This window comes from Henckelia pumila, chromosome 2 (genome assembly GCF_033568475.1).
Source record: "Henckelia pumila isolate YLH828 chromosome 2, ASM3356847v2, whole genome shotgun sequence".
NCBI classification, from domain to species: Eukaryota; Viridiplantae; Streptophyta; class Magnoliopsida; order Lamiales; family Gesneriaceae; genus Henckelia; species Henckelia pumila.
This window is the reverse complement of record NC_133121.1, coordinates 124,405,082-124,420,348: the sequence shown is the minus strand read 5'-3', so window position 1 is coordinate 124,420,348 and position 15,267 is coordinate 124,405,082. Positions and strand designations below refer to the sequence as shown.

General features: G+C 36.8%; 2 protein-coding genes across 4 annotated transcripts; both read left to right on the top strand.

The window, feature by feature from the left end:
* Positions 1-379: 379 nt before the first annotated feature.
* LOC140880767 (protein EMBRYO SAC DEVELOPMENT ARREST 30) lies at positions 380-7,373 on the top strand. Of its 2 annotated transcripts, none has more exons than XM_073285505.1 (11): positions 380-729; positions 999-1,217; positions 1,313-1,400; positions 1,811-1,881; positions 1,961-2,049; positions 2,141-2,384; positions 2,825-2,937; positions 4,314-4,404; positions 4,980-5,105; positions 5,934-6,487; positions 6,633-7,373. In XM_073285505.1, the coding sequence occupies exons 2-11, from the start codon at positions 1,053-1,055 to the stop codon at positions 7,066-7,068; spliced, it is 1,977 nt and encodes a 658-aa protein (XP_073141606.1). In that variant the 5' UTR covers positions 380-729; positions 999-1,052; the 3' UTR covers positions 7,069-7,373. The 2 variants fall into 2 exon arrangements, with proteins under 2 accessions (XP_073141606.1, XP_073141607.1); XM_073285506.1 differs by having other exon boundaries at positions 380-733.
* Positions 7,374-8,042: 669 nt separating this feature from the next.
* On the top strand, positions 8,043-15,116 carry LOC140880251 (ubinuclein-1). 2 transcript variants are annotated; one of them, XM_073284540.1, is made up of 13 exons: positions 8,043-8,588; positions 8,985-9,083; positions 9,197-9,273; positions 10,189-10,382; positions 10,452-10,768; positions 11,344-11,443; positions 11,551-11,660; positions 11,804-11,887; positions 12,584-12,706; positions 12,852-12,986; positions 13,086-13,133; positions 13,829-13,930; positions 14,459-15,116. In XM_073284540.1, the coding sequence occupies exons 1-13, from the start codon at positions 8,226-8,228 to the stop codon at positions 14,924-14,926; spliced, it is 2,220 nt and encodes a 739-aa protein (XP_073140641.1). In that variant the 5' UTR covers positions 8,043-8,225; the 3' UTR covers positions 14,927-15,116. The 2 variants fall into 2 exon arrangements, with proteins under 2 accessions (XP_073140641.1, XP_073140640.1); XM_073284539.1 differs by having other exon boundaries at positions 11,801-11,887.
* Positions 15,117-15,267: the final 151 nt, after the last annotated feature.

Below are 15,267 nucleotides of genomic sequence, written 5' to 3'. Positions count from 1 at the left end.
GAATCACTTATGAAAAATTACTTACTCATAAATTTGTTATGGTAGACAATGAATTCTTAATGCATGCATCAAAACAATATGGAGTGAGCTGTGAGCAAACAATAGTGGTGCAAAGTATAATTCTTTAAACCCTCTGCAAGTTAATTACATCTTTTTGTCCTCGGATGTCCGATATAATAACAAAATTTACAGAGTTCTTGTCATATAATAATAAAGTTAAAAAAAATCATATATAATTAAACGTTATTTTTAAATTATAAACTAATATATTTTTCCATTAATGAATGTTGAAAATTTTCGTAATTTCAAAAAGTAGGTTATGTAAATACGTTATTGGGTAATATGATTATTTTCATTTATTATTTTTTCGAGTGAAAGTGCGATAAATCATGACACAAAAAATCATGAATAATAAACTGTAAACATATGATTATCCATCCAACCCCAATCCCAGCAACTAAACACATCCCTTGCTGCTTACGAATTTTTTTGGCATCGATCCAAGAAAAAAGAGTTAATTATACACAGGAAAAGGGTTTCGTGATTTCGGAGAAACCCAATTTGCTTTTATTCAGTACCTTGAGCAAAAAAATCGATGTGCTGGTGAGTCGATGACCGAGTCGAATTAGCCGATCCCTGATCTGGTGATGAACCCAGCGCCACTGACTTGCGCCACAGTGGATAATTCGTTGGGAGGCTCCAGTCTCATGGTGTTGTTTGATCCATTCTGTCAGTAACAATCTCACTTTCCTGTCACTCTAGTTTATTTACGTTTTTTCCTATTAGTTTAATCTTTATCAACATGCCTGCTAATATTTGACTATATTTGTTTTCAAAATCGACACTAAATGATGATACTAGCGGAATTGTTGTTTTGTGTGTGCGGTTGTGGAAGGAGTTGAGTGAATTAAATAGTTGTATTACTTTTGGAGCTTCAGTGGTAACGTTTACGCCGTGGGATAGTGCCTTATATTGTGTGTTTTTTCCTCTGAATACAGATTTGTAGGGTAGCGGAAGCAAATATCAATTTTGGCTGGCTTTAAAGGGTTAGAATGAAATCCAAAATAAAATGGGCGGCCTTGGGTGGACTAGTATTATCTTTTATGTCCTTGTTGGTGCACTTGTTTCTTGCCAAGTCCAGCACCAGTATGATGCAGTATAGCTCCATTGCGGCCTTTACCGAGGATTTGAACTACCCCGAAAAACCTGGCAGAAAGGTAAATAAAATTCGTGAATTGGCATTCTTTACCAATTCAGAATAAAAAATTTGTGTGACAAGTCGTGTTAATAATTTCTTTGGATGCTTCTCAAGGGTGCTGGATATAGGAAGCTGTGGGGCAAGGTGAAAGCTCTGGAGGCCTTGCAGCCTTATGCAAATACGAGAAGTATGCCGTATCCTGGTAATTTCCCATGCACATTTCTATTGGAAATTACCACTTCTCTTGCTGTATTATTAAAAAACTGATATCCAATATGTCACCACTAACGGCCAACCATTTTCACTCTGCTTTTGTTTCTCAATGTAATCCTTTTTTTTTTTCCATTTTGATAGTTTGCTTATTATTCAAATGTTTGGGGCTTGAAATCACTGTTTTGGATATAATAATGTTGCATACTATGACCATTCATCCGAAGGTGCATTGTTTACATTTACTCTTGTAAGGCTGTAAGCTCATCACGAAAATTTATTACCTTTTAAAAGAATGAAAGTAGTGAGGGGATTTGTTTCACTTTGTTGATTTAATGAGAACTTGCCTTAATCCCACCCTACTCTGACACTTGGTGGAAACCGATTTCTTCCTTGTTTCAGTTCCACATGAGCAGAACAATGGTTTCATATATGCTAAAGTTCATGGTGACTTTGAGAAGATTAAAGCCTCAGTAATTTCCGAATTCTCTTGTAAATTTTTTTTTATCTCCTTTTAAATGTGAAGTTCCTGATGGGCTGGTAATTTGCTAGATCTGTGATCTGGTCGCAGTTTCCAGGCTTTTAAATGCTACTCTTGTCATCCCGGAGATTCAAGAAAGTACTCAATCAAAAGGAATCAGGTTTTTACTAACTTTTAAAGAAGGCGGATGATTAAAAATACTAAATTGTGTTTACATGAATTCTAATTGGAATTAAATACCTTGGTGGCAGTTCCAAGTTCAAGAGTTTTTCATATCTTTACAATGAGGAACAATTCATATCAGTCCTAGCAAATGATGTGATTATTGCAAGAAACCTACCTCATGACTTGATGGAGGGCAGGAAGCGCAAGCAATATCCAATATTTAAACCCAAAAGGTTGTCTTCTCCCAATTATTATCTGCAGGATGTTTTACCAAAATTAAAGAGTGCTAAGGTCATTGGATTGATACTTACTGATGGAGGATGCCTACAGGTACACATCCTCTCTATTTATCTTCAACTATAGTTGTATATGGTTTTAGAAACAATGATTACTTTCTATAGATACTGATATCAAGATGGATACTGGATACATTAAAGCTCTTCCAACGAACCCTGGCTAGGGGCACAGTTATGGCAAACTGATTCTATCTTTAGTACCCTAGATAAAGGGTCAGTTTGATATAACCAGAACCATTATGCTATCTAGTTTGGGTAATTAACTCGTTATGTCAAGAGATGGTGATAGTAAATACCTAAAAAATGTTGTCATCTATATCCAGGGCAGTACAATCATTTAACTATGCTGTTAATGGATACCGTTAGCATTTCATAGAGGCAATAATTGTGGTTTCCCGTTCTTTGATGCTTTACTATGACCTTGCCTTCTCTCTGATTACAATAGGAATTTTTTCTCTCTCTGTTTCTCCCTAGTCAATCCTTCCCTCAAGCTTGGTTGAGTATCAAAGGCTAAGATGTCGAGTTGCATATCATGCACTTCAGTTCCGTGAAGAAATTGTTGAAGTTGGGAACCAAATTGTGCAGAGGTGAGTTGTGTGATTGCTTTCTATGGCTTTTTTCCCTTACTTTGTATTCATGATTTATGGTGGAAAATGTCTTTTTTAATAAATTAAGGTTATTAGTTATGAGAAACTAAGGGAATCTGTTTTCTTTTGTTATATTAAAGAACTACGATGTGCCGAATGTTGTCACACACATTTTCTACTAGTAGTGAATGGAGGGTTACATCACTTGATTTAACACCCTGGTTAGAATTTCGATAACTTTATAAGTTATAACAACTTATGCAGAATGCGTCAAACTGGATAATTCCGTGTCTGGCGCTTAACAAAGTTCTGGGAACTGACTCTTCATTGTTTTACTCGTAACCTTGGCAAAAGGCAGTAAGACCACAATTAATCTCTCATGAAAATAGCTGGAGCGTACATGTGGAAGCTCATTGATGCTGCGAGAAAAGACTACTTTAATTAGAAAATGTCAATTTGGTGCTTAATAGTTCTCTGATCCTAGTTCATTATCAGAGAGGCTGACTTAAGCTTTTTTCACCAATAAACGTGGTCAAAGGAGTCGGAGATTTTTTGCTTAGTAATTTTTCAAATCGAAGACTAGCAGTCATTTCGAAGTTGGCTGGAATTTTTGGAGATGTTGTCAATGGGCTTAAGCCATGCAAGATGCCCAATGAGGAAAATAGAATCCCAAAATGGTTGTTTCTGCTTGAAAAAATAAAACATTGCCACCCTCATAAACCAAGCCCAGTGACCCTCAACTCCCAACTCTTAATCGATTGACGCTTGATACGATCTTTCTTTCTTTTGCTTCTCACTGCAATTCATTTACACCACAGTTTTCTTTCTTTCTTTCTTTTTTCCATCACGGCAGCGCAAGTCCTCGGGCGACGGGGGCCATTCCCTCTCCGTTTACAGATGCTGCCTCAGTTTTTATTTTTTTTATTTTTATTTTATAATCCAGCAAGTCTAACGTTGGAACTTTCAAGTTCCTAAGTTTTTGCAGTTTGCAAATGATTGTGGTAAAAATTCATTTATAAATGCACATTCTAAAAAAATCATGCATGGTGCTGATTATGTGTAAACCACACGGCACACGCCTCGTCATGCGCCAATGGCTCCATGAGAAATGGTGTGCTTTAGTGCACCTTGCATGTTAAAGCAGTATGTCATCCATATGGCTCCATAAGATATTTAGTATGATGAATTAGGATTAACTATTGCTGTAGAGAAAGCATTGTTATACATACTGATTTCAGTATATAATTCTATTAATTTTTCAGATTGGAATTCGTGTATTCAATTTGGATGGTTTTCATGCAAATGTCATCCATATGCTTTTAAGAACGATATTTTGATAAGGCTATGCTCTTACGATGTTTTTCTTTCTTCCATAGGTTACGAGGGTCAGGCCAACCATTTCTTGCTTATTATCCTGGTTTGAAGAGGGATGTCCTAGCATATCAAGGTTGTGCTGAACTTTTTCAGGTCTGTTTATATCTTAAATCATGTTTTCGTCATCCATCTCTAGTTTTCATCAGCCATACTCTTAATTTCTGATTCCTAGATTTTTATTTATTTTTATTTTTTTCTAATATTAATTACAAAAAGTGGACCAGAGGTCCACGCCTAACTTAGGCTCAAAAGCTGTTAACAAAATATAAAACTCCAGCTCCTTTACAGATCTGACTCTCAAATGATTTCTAGATTACAAATGATAAAAAGTAGTTGTGAATTTGACATCTTTGACCCAATTTTTTTTCCTGAACCCAATAATCTTTTTTGCAAATGAAACTGTTTTAGTTGGTGATTCATGTTGTAATAATGGGAGTCATCAGTTGTATTGATGTCTTACACTTCCACAAGGCACACTTTGTAATGGTAGGAAGGCAGAAAATACACTTTATTATTCGACTCTATCATCCTCCCTTCCTCTCCCTTCTGCCATGCATGCCTCTAGGTCTTCTTTTAATGACATTTGTAATTAGTCATAGAAGTGAACAGTGCTATTTGAGTCTATTTTGTAGCTTTGCCCTAACCACCTACGCGAAATTTTTATATAGGATGTACACACAGAACTCATACAATTCCGGCGAAAACAGATGATCAAACAAGGCTTAATAACAGAAGAAAATGTGGATTCACACAGCCTAAAAGCAAATGGTTCATGCCCATTAATGCCTGAAGAGGTACCATCGTTCAAAGTGCTGATCATTATTTTTGAAATTATTTCCTTTTTTTTTAGCATATAATAATTTCCTTTTCTGGTTCAGAGAAAAAGTGGTATGCTGATTTTGCGGGCGATCTCCAGATTAATAGAATTCAATTGGAGTCGACCAAAATTCAAATAATTAATGACCTATACCTATTCTGTGCTCGCTATGATTTTAATGTATTAGAAGAAAGATGTTTGTTTTGTGTAATTTTGCAACTTTGGGGTGTGCTTTTGCTTACTCCATTCAAGTTTCTTCTAGGAACCGCAGTTACCTTCATCTTTAGTTTTTATGTGTGTTTGTAGTTAATTATGAACTTTTGTCATCTTGGTACTCTATTATGCAACTTAAAATTTCAGTCTCGAGTCGGGTATGACAACGTTTTGGGGTCGTAATTCATAATACTTATGGTGGCTTTGGTTCTTTCTAGTCCCACCAGTTTCTGGTCTGTTTGGCCTTTCCTAGGGGTGGTTTTTCGGTATACCGTACCAAAAATATTGGTATGAAAAAAATTCATACCGATACCGAAATTCCGAAATTTTGGTATGGAAAAAATCTATATTGATACCTTATAGATACCAAAAAAATAATCGGTATACCGAAAAAACGTTTGTATATCGAAAAAATTTCGGTACGGTATGCCGATAATTCGGTATTTTGGTACGGTATGTCAGCCCTAACCCTTTCCATTTGCTTCACCATGGGATCAAATTTGTTGCATTTGCCTTTTATGTTTTATTGTACCAAAAATATGTTGTGATTATATTTGAGGTGAAAGCTTGGGTTTTATTTATGATAATGTAGGTTGGACTTCTCCTTCGAGCTTTGGGTTACCCTCCAAGAACAAGAATATATTTGGCAGGTTCTGAAACGTTTGGTGGTCAAAGAGTTCTGATTCCTTTGCGTGCCATGTACACCAACTTAGTGGATCGTACTTCTTTGTGCAGTAAAACAGAGCTGGCCAAAATCATTGGCCCAGAAACCCCAGTACCTCTGGATCCTTTTGAGTTTCCTCCAGCACAGAGTGCAAAACAATTGAAAAAAGAATGGGACAATGCTGGCCCTCGTCCTAGGCCTCTTCCTCCACCTCCTGACCGACCTATTTATCGGCACGAAAAAGAAGGCTGGTATGGTTGGATTGCTGAGAAGGATTCTGAGCCTGAGCCTTCATCAAACGATTTAAGAAACCAAGCGCATCGTTTGCTCTGGGATGCTATCGATTATATTGTTTCCGTAGAAGCTGATGCATTCTTTCCCGGTTTTGACAATGATGGCAGTGGAAGGCCAGATTTTTCCGGCTTGATAATGGGACACCGCCTGTATAAGATGGCTTCAAGTAGAACGTACAGACCTGACAGGTAAACCGTAAAGTTGCCTTTTAGTTGTCAAGGGGCTATACTTGCAGTCTTGCACGCTAATTGAATTTTGTTTCATGTTTTTTTAAGCAGTTTTTTCTCTCTCTCTCTCTAATTTCATTTTCCATATTTTTGTTCATTTGCCCAGGAAGTATCTCACTGAACTGATCAATAGTACTCGAGATAATCTTTACCATCCCCGACTCAATTGGACACTCTCCATCAGAGAACACCTAAACAAAAGCACAGCAGAAGATGGCATCATGCGGGAGTTTCTTCTATCAAAACCAATGTCTTTCCTTTCTCACCCCATCCCCGAATGCTCATGTGCAACTCTCAAGAATACTGAGATTGTTCGTTCAAGAAAGGGCAGTAATCTCCAAATTCTGTATCAGGGGCAGGACGAGTGCCCCAAAGGATTGGATCAAGGTCTTGACAGCATTGAATCACAAGACGACAGTGCTGATGAGTCTGAAACGCCAGAAGATGACACGGATTTAGAACTTGTGGAATCCGATCAAAATAGCCAACCCATCACTACCCTCACATCGGAACAGGACGAGGAAATGGACCCCGACGACTAGGATTGTGTATAGATACATACACCTGATACATTGCCATGGATTTCCAGCACAAGCTTGCCTGCCAGATGAATACTTTTGTTGCGGGATTTTTTTAGCTCATGAGGGCAGCAGCATGCATGTATTTTCTACAGGCGCATTGCAATTTTTGTAGGTTTCGTTAATGGAATCTCAACGTATAGAAAGATAAATATTTTATTGTTTCCCCTTTTTTCCACACAAAATTCAAGATGTATCAAAATTTCCCCATTTTTTAGCTGTTTAACGAGTTCAGCATGGTTTGCGGATGTATTCGTTTCGATTATTCTTTGATTTTAATTTAGTTTCAGAAATCGCATTGACCGTTGCCTCATTTCAAATATATATATAATAATTATAATAATAATAATAATTATTATTATTTAGTTTAAACTGTAATTCGTTTATTTATCGAATAATAATAAAAGACGGACGGTCAAGAACACAAAGATGTTAATTGAATACATCCACAAATCTTGATAGGCTTTATTTCAATCAAATCGCATGCTGTTATGAATCAAAGGAGATGATAGCTCTAATAATGCACCAACTTTTATAATTATTATCTTAAATCAATAATTTTTAATTTTTATTTTTTTTCAAAAAAGGGGGTGGGAGGGCTCGAATCCTAGCCATTTCATGGGAAATACTAGGTGAAAAGGTGAAACCGTTGGGGGCAACCCCGGTTTCTAATCAATAAGTTTATTACTTACAAGTTATAATGATCATATGCTATATTTATTTTCAGTTCAGATTAATTAAAATTATATTTTTATTTATAACATAAATTATTTATTACACCAGTTACGTGAATTGTTGCTTAGTTTCACGGACGGTATGGTATAATTTCGATAAAATAATAATAGTAAAATATGAATATATAATATAAACAAATAAAAAAGGGAATATAAATAATATCCATTTCAGTCCTCCAAACAGTTCCTCGTACCAATAATAGGTACAACCGTTACTGGAAAGCGCAAAAATAAAGCAAAATTCCCCTTTTTCCTTTCCCTTCACTCAAGAATCAGCTCCACTCTAGGGTTTTTCAAAATTCCCAATTCATGAAACCAAATTCTTTAGTTCACTGATAGATATACCCGTTATAGCCTCCGCCAAACAACCTACAAAACCTAATTTCAATGGTGGAAGGCGGTGGGGCCGGATCCGAATCGGGTTCCAGGTCCAAACCCGCTTCGTCATTCGAATCCGCCGGAGGCCGCCTCCGTTTCCGGGTGGAATTGAGGCCGGGTGAAACCACGATAGTTTCGTGGAAAAAACTCCTTAAAGAGGCTACTGCCAATCAGCCCAATGGGACCAACCTGCCAGTCGTGGGCCCGTCTTCGGAGGCCCAGCAGCCAACTTTACAGGCACCGTTGCCGCCGTCTTCAGAGGCTTCTTCTTCGAAGCGTACGGTCGCCGATAATGAAGCCAAAGATTCGCAAGCGCAGGCTGGCTCCAATCGTTTGAACAATGTGATAGAGAGAATCGAGCGCATGTATGCGGTATGTAGCAGTTCTGTTATATTTAATGCTGGTTAATTGCATTGAATCCTCTTAGTGTTAGTTGTCGTCTCAGCTTGAGTTTTATTTAATGTTACCGTGTGTATATGGATTTAAGTTGATTTTTTTAATGTTAATCACATAGATCTAAATTGGTTTTTATGTTTTTCATCGTGAATTTCTGGAGCAAACATTTGAATAGGTTCCCCATATTGTGAAACTTATGGATAGTGTTGCAGTGAATTGTCTGGTGTTCTACATAAGGCGTCCATTAGGATGTTTCTGTCGCTCTTATATGGTTGTTTCTTGCTAAATCTGAATACTCTATCTAATTGTCATATCTCTTTTAAATGTGGTGATTATTGATTGTAACGTGATTTCTTTTTGTGGAATTTGAAGGGTAATGGAAGTAGCGATGAGGAGGATGTTGTCCTAGATGATGTGCCTGATGATGATGAATATGATACAGATGATTCATTCATAGATGATGCTGAATTGGTGGGTGCTACTTTTTATTTTTCTTCTATGTTTTCTAAGTCGCGGTGTTTGTTGAGGGTCTTGATTTGCAGCTTTTGCATTGTTAGATATAAATGAGGGTTACTTCTATGCAGGACGACTATTTCCAGGTTGATAACTCTGCGATAAAACATGATGGATTTTTTGTTAATCGTGGAAAGCTGGAGCGCATGTGAGTTATTCTGGATGTTCTTTTATAATATTTGATTGATTTTTTTTGCATGAAAAAAACAATATTTAAGATGCAGAGTTCTGCTCATTTCCGAATGCCAAACACTTATATGGGAAAATTGATGCAATGTGTTTCGTGTAACCAAATAATCATGTTAGCATTGTTCTTGTTAAGACATCATGAGAAGTTTACCCCCTTTTTGGGCTTCTTGGAATTTGGGTTTGAAACTAAGGAAGTATTATTTTGGGTTTGTACTTTGTTTGCTTATAGCATTACAGTGGATAACTTGCATTCTGCATTTGGAAGGGAATCAATTTTAATATCATATATGGTTACTCTCTAGACATTTGCATATACTCAAATTGTAACTTGGTACTTTTTAGAGATAAAAACCTGCCTACATAATTATATCTTTTTAATATTGTAGTTGGTGACATTTAGACATTTGCATACGCTCAAATTCAAGACATGATATTGAAGAAAAGATGAACTTCCAAATGCATAGTGGGCTAGTGAGAGCAAGTTTAATTGCCAGTAACGCGATTAAAGAGTGCTGCTGATTAAATTTTAGCTGGAAAACAATTATGTAATCACGATTCTTAATCCCTTGATTAAATCCACTTTCTTTCTCAAAGGGCATTGTGCCGAAATCCTTGAGCGGATGTTGTTTTACTCATAGGAAGAATTATACTCTGGTCTAGCTGTTGGTTCTTGTGATCATATGGAAAGGCTTCAATTCTTTATTTTCGCTAGTGTGCTGAAAATTAGTTCAATTCACGCCAATTTAACCTATTTGCAATTGCCTTCCTTTGTGAGTTTTTCTGTACAGTGGGCAACTCATTCTTATCTATTTTGCCGATCAATTGCTCGCAAGGCACTAGTGGCATGGTAATATACCTTTATTTTCAATTTCAGAGAACCTTCTATATCAGCAAACCAGCAGCCAAAAAAGAGGAGACGCAGAGATTTAGCTAAAGAACAAGGTGGACTTGATGATGGACTTCATCCAAGTAAGCTTGTGAAGATTGGGGACAAAGGTAGAAAAGCATCGGCAATTGAGAAAAAATTAGTTAGTCAGTCAAATAGAGTGGTTGCACCAAATGCACAAGGTAATAACATATGATTTCTGGCTTCTCCAGAAAATGTTCCTGAGGTCTCATTGAATGGCTAAATTGCAGGTTCCAAAATTACATTGGATCCTTCAGGAATGTCGAATGGTGATCCCATGGGTCCAGACAAGGATGCTGACCAGCAGAGAACTGGAGTTCTCCCATTAAAGAGCTCTAATAACAAACAGAAAGAGGGTAGTGAACTTCAAGATACTGCAATTCGGAGGTCAATCGATAAAAGTTCATATGAGAACAAATCTCACTCCGGAAAAGCAATAAGTAATGCGGATGAGTCAGATCAGTCTGCGCAACAAAAAGAAAAGGCTGCTCTTGCTGAAAGATTTGACCTGAATGTTCCTGCAAGCAAGGATTCCTTGCAAACTTATGTGAGCATTGCTACATTTTCGACAGTTGGTTATGCTTGAAATGTGTGATGTGATTTTCAACATAGTTGAGCTCTAATCAGTTGCCTGAAGTATTAAGACCATGGTGTTTGTAGGATTCATCCATGACCTTGTGGATTTTTCTTACTTTTTCTTCCAACTATTGTTATATGGATAATCCAACAACACAGAGATTTGGAGTTTGAGATAGTAGATAAAATCTTGTGGCTTGTAGAGTTAGGTCCGTAAAATTCCCAATCTACATTGAGATTGGGGGGATTCCGTACGGATATGCCATAGTACTGATATTTAAAGGGGTTAGCACTGTTAATTGATCCATTTTTTTACAAGTGCCAAGGTATTGTAACTGATGTTGGAATCTGCTTTAAATTTCCGACTTTCCATTGTTTACCTCATCCCGGTTCTTGTACTCTTAGTTCAAGCTGGCGAAAATATTAAAAGTTTTGTTTCAAGTTCATCCTTATTTCTGATGGTTTCATCTTTTCTCCTTTTTTTTTACAATCAATGTGTCTATTAATTCTTAATGTTATTAACGAATCTTTAATACTGTTGTACAGAAAGCTCCCCTCATGCAAAGAAAGGAAGGCTCTTCTGTTAGACCGAAAAGTACAATGCTTGACAAGGCAATTAAAGAGTTAGAGAAGATAGTTGCAGAATGTATATGACTAATAAAGTTTACACTCTACTTTATAGTTTTTCTTCCTTATCATACAGCTTGTGCTCTAAACATGCACCTTATTCTGTTCTCATTGATGAAACTACAGCTAGACCACCATCTAGAGAAGTTCAAGATCCCGATAATTCATCACAAGCTATCAAAAGGAGACTGCCGCCGGAAATAAAACAAAAGCTGGCTAAAGTTGCTCGATTGGCGGTATTTATAGAGCAATTAAAGAGTTTAATTTCATTTTTCTTTTATTGCTTATTTACTCAAATTTGGTCCTATAATTATTTGTTTTCTTCAATCTCTGCTCAGGATAAATCTAAAATTTGTATTTTGTTTCTGGGCTGCAGCAGGTCAACTATGGAAAAATACCAAAGGATGTGATTAATAGACTGATGAGCATTGTCGGCCACTTGATGCAACTTCGGACACTAAAAGTATTTTCCTATTTTTGATTGAGAAATCACCTGTGATATTAAATTTTTACCTGTGTTTTCTTTTGTCTTCTATAAACTCACTCCATTTGTCTCCTGGTTTATTTCACTAGCACTTTGATGCGGAAATCATGCTGATTTTTTATGTCTTGAGATTTTGGTTCATTGGGTGTAAAGGAGTGTATTGGCTGAGTAGCTAACAATGATCTGACCATTGGCAGATCTCTGTTTAAAATCTTACTAGAAAATATTAACCTAACTCAGAACTTTACATAAATGAGTGGCAGATCATTTTTTGTGGCGAAATTCCCTAAAAAACTAATTTATCGCATTTGATTGTATTAGCTCGATTCATGTCTCAGACAAATGAATGATTGTTATCATTTTTGAAGTGCATATCAATTGATGGACAATCCAGAATACTATTGATCTTGTTATCATTTTTGAAGTGCATATCAAGTGAGCAGCTATTGTCAAACTTTGATTGATTACTCGAGGAATTGAATGTGGTGCTAAAATAGCTTCGTGAGTCATTCTCAAGGGTTTATTTAGTACTATTGATCTTGCATTTTGCTTTGATTTAAAAGGTTGACAAAATCTTTTGGTCTCGGCATTTAATTATTTATGCAATGTGTTTGCATGATGTGAACATGACGTATGCCAGTGATAGCTGATCAAGAAATTGTCTCTTTATGGTAGAGAAATCTTAAAGTTATGGCTAATATGGGATTGTCAGTGAAGCAAGAGAAGGATGACCAATTGCAGAAGATAAAACAAGAAGTTGCGGATATGGTCAAGCTGCGGATTAGTATGAAACCTAAAGTATGTTTTTACTACAAAATGGCTTCTTTTGGGGACGCATTGTGTATTTATCTTACCCTCCAAGCATCAGTGAGGCTTGTGCTGAAATTTGTGGGTGAATATTTTCATTTCTATTCTATACTTGATATTTTACTCATGTGAACAGGTTGAGCAACAAAATGCATCTTTAGATGATTTTCAGGAAGCTGGTCGGGGAGATAGAGAAACATTGAAACGGAAATACAGCATTGACAATGCATTGGAAAATAAGATTTGTGATCTTTATGACCTTTATGTCGAGGTAATGCATCTGATTTCCCTTATTCCACTGAAGCGCGTTTTCCCTATCCAATGGAGTTCTGTGTGGGGTTACTAGTTTTCCATTTTTTTCTCATTTCAGAGACTGGAAGAAGAATCGGGTCCACCAGTCAGAAGGCTGTATGAAGAGGTAACAGGACAATATTGATCTAGTTGTTACATTATATTATCTTACTATTTAGTGAGATAATTTGTACTGCAGACCTTACGTTGGAACAATATTTGTATGTGATGCGGGAAAAAATGTCCATTAATGTACCCTAGATGATTGTAGGCCTGTTTTCTATGATTTCATATCTGTTCCCTTGGTGTACTAGTTTCTTACATGTGAGAATTAGAGTGTATGAGTATGCTTGGTTCGCATATGAGGATGCCGACATGACCTGGAAGAATTGACTACCCATTCTCTGTATTTGTTTCTCCGGAGAAAGGGAGAGAGTATTGACTTGATACTGATATTTCCTTATCACCGAATTCATTCTTTTGTTTCACACTATTTTATTTTAGATCTGTAGTAAAGGATTTACTTTAGATGACAGTACTCGCATGATGTAGATAGTTTACGAATTATATAATATAACAAAAAATTGTGGATTTCTGTCATTGTTATGTGTGTGGATCAGCCTTGTTTTATGCTCGTGAGTGTTCTTGGATAGAGTTGACATGGATAATTTCTGTCAGTTACTTTTGGGTCCTGTAAGTACCCTTTTAGCTCTCTTCCATTTATTTGCAAGTTACTTGTTTCCTTGGTTGATCAAATACCATTCATCTCCCAACATAAATGCCAAGGTTGTAAAATCTAATATATTTATATATGTACTGTAGCTTGCAGCTTTGTGGCCTAGTGGAGTCATGGACACCGAGGGAGTTAAACGTGCAATATCTAGAGCAAAGGATAGGAGGAGGGCGCTGAACAACAGGAGAAAGGTATGCCTTTTATATGGTGTCAGATCACTACTGAGAAATGGCCTTTGCAATAGTTACTTATTTTGTACGTTGCTGCAGTGAATGTGTTTCTTTTTCTTGTTTATCTTAAATGCATTGTCAACTATACTTATAATATCTCACGTCACTTTGAGGTTGTGCAAAATAATTGCAGTTCATGTAAATAGTTTTACTTAAACATTTGCATACCTCATATTTTGAATATCACTAATGTTCCAGGGGAGTGAATTTGTTCCCGTTATTCAAATGCATCACATTTCTAGCTACTGCATTGATAAATTATTCTTTCCGAAAATTTGCTTTCATTGCCAATGCAAGTCAGCAAGTGTAGTGTGCTTTGTGGTGCTTGAAGGTGTGACTGATAGATGTTTAAAATGTCATAATGTCTCAAGAGTTCAGAGCCCCAGCCCCCATATTTCTTTTCATCATCTCACTTTTTACTGTAATGTCATTGCTTGTTTTATTTTCTTTTTCCTCACCTTGCTTGTGCTTTCTCTCATCGTTGCTTAGGATCCAGAGAAAATCAAGAAGGCAAAGGTCTTGACACCAAAAACAGAAGATGCCACTCGAGGGGAAGGTGCCAACATTACTAAGATATCTCATCTTCAAGAAAATTTGTCAATAGATTCTCGTGACCACTCTGCAACTTCGACAAGCAAATCAAACCTCAATGCTGCTGTAGCTCACCCTGCTACATGTGCACCAGTACCAGTTTCCTCTGGAAACCCACCGGACGTGGACAAAGCAAGACAAGAAAAAGCAAAGGGCAACTCCAGCAGAAATCCTGTTGATTCTGGGCCAACTGACATATTACCAAAAAAGAAAGTAAAAAGAAAGCCCGACTCGGAGGTGGTCGAAGGTCAGCTCCACCCTGAGAAGGTGCCTCAGGCGGGGGAAAGACACAAACACCACAAACCAATGGCCGCTAAATCGAACCTCCAACTAGCTGCAGCTTCAAACTTTGAGCAGCCGAATTGACATGGTTGACTGAAATAGAATACTGCATTTTGAGGTAGTACTGAGGCTCGTCTTTCCTACCTTAGATTTCATTTTGGTAGTACTGTACTCTTTCTTAAATGATAATTTTTAGTGATCAACCACTAATGTAAGTTTTTACGGCGGGTTTATCTATGTGGAATTCTTTTGCCATGGCTGTTGGTTTTTATGGCTCAATGCTAGTTATGCTTACTTCTATATATATTGGAGAGTAACATTAATTTTTACAGCGTGCGAGATACTTTTCATTCGAAAATGGAAATGTGGCTGACTGCTACATTATCCAGTGTGTGTACTCAAAACAGTTTTAAAAAATAAAATAT

Excerpts from the sequence above, each read along its gene's own strand:
- LOC140880251 (XM_073284539.1), top strand. The coding sequence starts at position 8,226 with ATGGTGGAAGGCGGTGGGGCCGGATCCGAATCGGGTTCCAGGTCCAAA. Across the intron at positions 11,888-12,583 it reads TGCAACTTCGGACACTAAAA|AGAAATCTTAAAGTTATGGC; the intron begins GTATTTTCCTAT and ends TCTTTATGGTAG. Across the intron at positions 13,134-13,828 it reads TCAGAAGGCTGTATGAAGAG|CTTGCAGCTTTGTGGCCTAG; the intron begins GTAACAGGACAA and ends TATGTACTGTAG.
- LOC140880767 (XM_073285505.1), top strand. The coding sequence starts at position 1,053 with ATGAAATCCAAAATAAAATGGGCGGCCTTGGGTGGACTAGTATTATCT. Across the intron at positions 2,050-2,140 it reads ACTCAATCAAAAGGAATCAG|TTCCAAGTTCAAGAGTTTTT; the intron begins GTTTTTACTAAC and ends CCTTGGTGGCAG. Across the intron at positions 5,106-5,933 it reads GCCCATTAATGCCTGAAGAG|GTTGGACTTCTCCTTCGAGC; the intron begins GTACCATCGTTC and ends ATGATAATGTAG.